Consider the following 6,000-nt stretch of genomic DNA (forward strand, 5'->3'; position numbering starts at 1 on the left):
TCAGTGGTTTTGTTCATCAGTGTGTTATAGCAATAAGGTCACTTGGCACAACTGCTTATTATTGGCCATGTAAACAAATACAGACATATTCATAGCAAGAGGGACTAAGAAAAGGTTAGACATAATGGTGTGCTGACTTATTACAAATGGCTTGTTTACAAATCAATATGTCCTAACAGGTTCAATTCTACTGTGCTTGTGGACAATGAATACATGCACAATACAGCAGTCATTTGGCACCTTTAATATATGGTCCTGAACTGATCTATGTCCAATTTTGTGCCAGTAAAACTTTGATGATATCAGAATTTAACCTTTATACCACTATAATGCAGAAAGTCTGAACTGGTGCTACCACTAGGAAACTAGCTCCAACTGGTTTGAGTGTTGGGTACGTTTTGTTCTACAAAGGGTATTCTAAAATGACTCATGCCACCAAAATAGTGAGGACATTGGTGATGTTGAAGAAGGTCCAGTAATACTTTCAGCTATGGCAGCTGGCCTGGCATTATCTGAGCAAGGCTGCCATGTCTTGCCAGTTTTATTTTTTACCATTTTTTTCCAATAACCACAATGAAGTAAGGGTAAAACTCTCACTCCTTTTCCCTTTAAATATTGGGTGTTTTATGTTCAGACATTAATTTACAAAAACTTTGTTTAAACCGATCAATAAGGTTAAATACATCTCCCAATCCTCATATCAACTAATATTACTATAACTTTAAAATATACAAAGGTTTTATGATATTGCCCATATTGTTCTGCACTAGATCACTAGATGGAGGTTCTTTATGGTGACAAAAGATGAGATAGCACCAATATTCCAAAGCCGATACTGTAGAGGAAATGAAAGGGGAATAAAGAGGCCCAGGAGAGAGTTTGTCCATGAGCCAGTGAGAACACAGCGGCTTTAATCTCCAACAGGTCTCTGACACCTTGGGAAACAGTGGAGATGATGCCCTCATGATTGTGTAATGAAGGTCAGAAACACACACACACTGGCACACTTATACACAGATTCTTTGAGAATCTGTAGTTCATCCAATTTATTTGAAAATCTCTTCCATCAGTTAATTTCTGATCTAACTTCACAACCCACAATGAATTGATCTTTGGTGTCTTTATCTTTGCCTTTATTGGGTTCTTCTGAGTAATAATGGGTAAGGGCACACATCTTATCTCTTTAGTCAACATAAACGCATACACACACATAATTCCTCCATAAATATCAAATAATGAATATTCACGCACATCACACACAACAATAAACAAACAAAAAAAATTTACAAAGCAATACAGAGTTTTGCTTTATACTTTTTCAGTTTATTAAAATTCTGTTGGTCATTTCTGGTATTTGGGAGAGGTTGTTCTGGCAGGGATATATCAAAACTATTGATTTAGCATTTCCTCCCATGTTCTGCAAGAGAAAGACAGCGGGGGCGAGGGTGAAGGTCCTCAAGAACTCCATGAGCCTTTCAAATGACGGCTCTAATGCATGTTCCCCATTGATCTGCTGTAAATGTGATGTCCAGGTTCCAAAGGTCTGATATGCCTTCCATACTAGAGCTGGGCGGGCGGCACTAACTAGTTACGTTTTCCGTTGATCGATAGTTCTGTCTGTCAGCCTGACTGTGCTCTGACTTCTTTTTCATTGGTAGGTGGGAGTCCTTGATTTTTGCTCACTCCTGTTTGGTACAACAGAGTGACCAAGAGACAGACAAACATGCACGCACACGCACACAAAGAGGTAAAAGAGACTCACTAAGACAACTGTGGCCATAGTGCACCATAAAATCAGCTCCCAGGGCTCGGGCAGTGAAGTCGTCCAAGCAGCAGGCCCCGTAAGTCACGTCCCCCATCACAATTGTATCTGCCTCCGTGAACCTGGGATGTACACACACAGAGACACTAATCAGTGCAGTCACAGACCACATCCACGTCCTGTTTTTCGTTACCATTGCAATCAATACACATAGCATGCCAGGCATGGTGTGATTATGAGAGAGCTGAACAAGATCAATTCCTATCCACTTGCAGATAGAGTACACTATATAGTATCTCACAGCGGTGTCAGTCAATGACTGACTCAGGGTGACACACTGCTATTCTTCTGCTCCTCACCAATGACAGCCAAAGGCCCAAATGCAGCACAAGCTGTCTGGTGGTTAAATCTCTGCCGGACAGGGTTAATAGGTCACCAGTCAACCTGGCCACAGAAAGGAGGCTACAAAGGGGAAGAAGTAGTAGGAGATAAGGGCTAGGACTGATTCACATAAGCAGATAGAGGTTGTTGGGGCCTTCGCTAGTCTTTCTATGGCCTGGATTCATAGCACATCTGCCTGGGAACAGGAGAAACCCGCCTCAGCAACAGTTAGTGCTTGCAGCTGTAGAATTAACTATTTAGACTGGGTGCTTTTTGCGACAAGTAGGTTGTGAGAGTGTAGCACAGACCATGTGGGCCTAACGTTCCACTTTGAAGCTGTAGTACAAAAATACAATCATGGCCATCTTGAGAGGAAAACTACCAAATCACTAAGGCATCTGTGGGCACAGCACGGTTAGACTGAATGGCTGATCGCACTACCGAAAATCAAGATCTTTTCTTTTATTGCCCTTTATGGACAAATAAAATGCTAAGTAAACCCATAATGACTAAGTAAAATGAATAAAGGTGGAGAGTAACAGGGAGAAAGCGCAAATGAATAGAAGCGTGAGGCATTGTAGGGGGGGAACGATGGGTAGACAAGGGGGTGGTTGTAAATGGTGGTTGCTGCCAGGTATTTGTGGCTGTATACTGACAGATTTAAGGTCATAGACATAGTGGAAGAATAGAGATGAGACAGAGGGCTTGGGGAGAAGAGGAAAGTGATAAACAGACATGGCTGCACACAGAAAAGCATCTGTAGCAACCAACAGACTCTTAGTAATGTGTCTCCTGCTGCCCAATCTTTCAACCCACATGCACTCTCTCTGTTTATTCCTCGCTCTGCTCCTCGCAAGGGGCTTCAGACAAAGTTTCTATTTAGCCTTTCCTCCCTCATTTTGTCTGATGTAATTTCTGGTTTGCACTCTCTCTCTGGGTTTCCCATCACCGTTCCCTATGCTGTCTCTCTCTCTCTGTCTTCCTCTCCCTATCCCTTCTCCTCTAATGGCTGCTCTCAAGTGAAGGGCAGTACAGGCCAGCTGAGCACAGGAAAACATAGATAAAGCAACTCATCTGGTAAATAAATATTTGCCTTCAAAGATTTGAATCAATTTACCCTCTCTCTTGTCAAGGTGTTGATTTTGTCGGTGTGTGTCTCTTTCTACTGCATACACGTGCGTATGCAGCCAACAGCAGGAAGGTAATTATGGGTTACTAAAAATTATATAATCACACGGGTAGTTTGAGGTCTGTGGACTCACGTACTTGTTTGCTCATTCACTGCAGCCCATTGTTCTTTCATCGCAGTCCGCTGACTTTGTTTGGAGTTGCATAAACGTGCATCAACCTTTCAGCTAAAAATACACAGTGTGCCCACCACAAAAAAAGAGACCATTTCTTGCCGTCCATGCAGAACAATCTACACAAAACACAGCACTACAGAATATTACACTATCTAATCAGCCCTCTATCTGTAAGAAATACCATTATCATGTTATCTTTATTGGCAGTGCAGTTCATATCTAGTTATTTCCTGAGTGAGTGTACTGAAATTACATGGTAATAAATGCTAAGAATCTGATTAGGAGGTCCATATGATACATGTGATGATACTGGGACATGGGCAGAGTAATTGCTTGGCAACATATAGTCCCATATAGCACTGGGAGAGAGGAAACAGGGAAGACAGAATTAAGTCAAATGGGTGTTAACGGAATCCTATTTCTAACACATGCTATCTCACACAGATATGTGACTGGTGGGTACCCATGAAGCTCAAATGTCCTCCAATGTCTCCTCATTTTCATTTATCCCACTCTCTATCATCTCCCTTATCCCTTCTTCTCTCCCTTCCTGCTTGCACTCGCCTCTAGTGTCAATCCTGCTTCCGTCTGTATATCAGCACTGGGTTTGCCTCATCTCAGGGTACTCAGTTCAACCATTCCAACTAAAATGTCATTAAGATCTAATTAAGATGTCAGAGAAGCTTGTGAACTCCATAACACTCCTTGTTAATTAGCTCTTTAGCATACAGCTCAATATGTGAGAGAAACTGCCAACTGATTTGAATCTTTGTTATAAATGCCAATGTGCTGCTGTGTGCCACACACAAGTTCGGGAGCAGACTGCAATATACATATGCGCACACACACACACGATTGTGGATGTAGAACCAGCTGATTGTATCACTGTTTATCAACAGGTTAAGTAGCTGATGTGTTTTATATAAAGAGCAACTTACTCAATTCCATTATTGTGCTAGTGTGGCAGCACAGGCATGAAAGCTTTCTGCTCCCATCCTCTGGAGATGATATACTTTTCTGAGTTTGACAGGAATTTCTTCTGATGCCGGCATAAAAGAAGAACTTGTTGGCACCAGTCCCTTATAGCTTGGAGATGTTGCAGCAGACAAAGAGAATGAAAAACTTCTCCTGTCTCTGAACCATTCCATTAGCACTCACAAAGCCATTCTGTCGCCGATGACACTTATCTGTTGATGAAAATTGCTAGACTGAATTTAACTAACAGCCTCCACCATTTGTTTGAATAACCATTGATTGAAGGGTTGCTGTGTTATGAGATGTGGGAATTTTCAGGTAATTTTCGCTCTGACACTCAGCTTTACTCCTGGGCCTATCAGCTTGAGAAAGCATTACAGGAACACAGACATGTTATTATCTACAAACTGCATGTAAAACTACAGCATGCTGTTCTTAAAATTTCAATACTGTACTATCGTTGGGCTGGCTGAACAATAAGGCTAGATGGTGCATTTTACTATATTTACTTTGTTTCTGGATTTTTGGGCATGCAGATTTCCAGTTGTATATTTGAAGGAGTAGGAATGTGCATATAGTATGGTGGTGCTAACAGCAGATTTTATTTGTTCTTTACATATTCATGAACAGTTCTTCACATTCACGTGTTTCAAGCATTCATACATGAGAGATGTGTGGTGTCCGAACAATAATGCTGCGATGATGTGTTGAGAAGAAACCCGCTTGACACTGTTCTTGATCATAAAAGTTTATTACATCAAGGAGTTCAGCATCAATTACAAGCTCTGCAGCAGCTTGGAGAGTGACCCAGCCCGATGACCACTCTGTCTCTCTGTACATCAAACATAGCTTATATAGGATATGTGTAGGTATCTGTTAGATACCATAGAAGGGTTTGAGTCTGCAAAATAAAGCCCCAACCCATATAAGGGTACAGTGCTATTCTGAGGTAACAAAATAAGGGGTCAGAGGTCAAATTCTATATAACCACTAATCACTGCTCTCCCCTTAGGAGGTCACTGTAGTGAACAACGGTGTGGATTTGTGCATCTTACATTGAATAAATTTGGAGCTACCCTAAATTCCTTTCTCCTCCCCAGAGAAGAAGGGGAGGGGTCAAAGTTGCTTTCTGTAAGTGCTATCCCGACCATAAAACTGGCACCTTTTTGATTCCGAAGCTGATAACGCGGGGCCTGACTGTTAAACTGACAAAGACACGAGCCAGCCATTGGCATCTCCCTGAACAGCCTATCAAAACTGGCCCCCACACACGTTTCCGTGGCAACTGACCTTATTCTTTGTTTTATTACCACATCAAAGGGATACTCCTTGTCTCACCTAGGTGTGACATGGTCCAGACACTGAACTGGACTGCAATCTCCAAAGACTCAAATTTTAATTAAATCTTTAGTTACCTGATTACGTTTGCCTCTATTTGAGTAGTTATGTTAACTGTTGTTGCTATCTGTTGTTTATTAGTGCTGAAAAGAAGTTACTTGTGCAGTGTTTTTATTTTCAGCAAGACACTCCTTCATCTAATGTAATCCAAGCTTTCCTCATGTAACCTGAGCTCCCCCA

The 6,000-nt window shown here is 41.6% G+C and overlaps 1 protein-coding gene across 2 annotated transcripts in view; it reads right to left on the reverse strand.

Annotated features, from left to right (window-relative positions):
- Positions 1 to 6,000, reverse strand: part of dph1 (diphthamide biosynthesis 1) — a 42,317-nt gene that overhangs the window by 23,495 nt on the left and 12,822 nt on the right. Inside the window, exon 4 of one of the 2 annotated variants that reach the window (XM_046074689.1) lies at positions 1,763 to 1,908. In XM_046074689.1, coding sequence (XP_045930645.1) covers positions 1,763 to 1,908 — 146 coding nt within the window. The remainder of the gene's footprint in view (positions 1 to 1,762; positions 1,909 to 6,000) is intronic. The other variant, XM_046074688.1, reaches the window with a different exon arrangement.

The sequence above is a fragment of the Micropterus dolomieu genome, linkage group LG17, assembly GCF_021292245.1.
Source record: "Micropterus dolomieu isolate WLL.071019.BEF.003 ecotype Adirondacks linkage group LG17, ASM2129224v1, whole genome shotgun sequence".
Lineage (NCBI taxonomy): Eukaryota > Metazoa > Chordata > Actinopteri > Centrarchiformes > Centrarchidae > Micropterus > Micropterus dolomieu.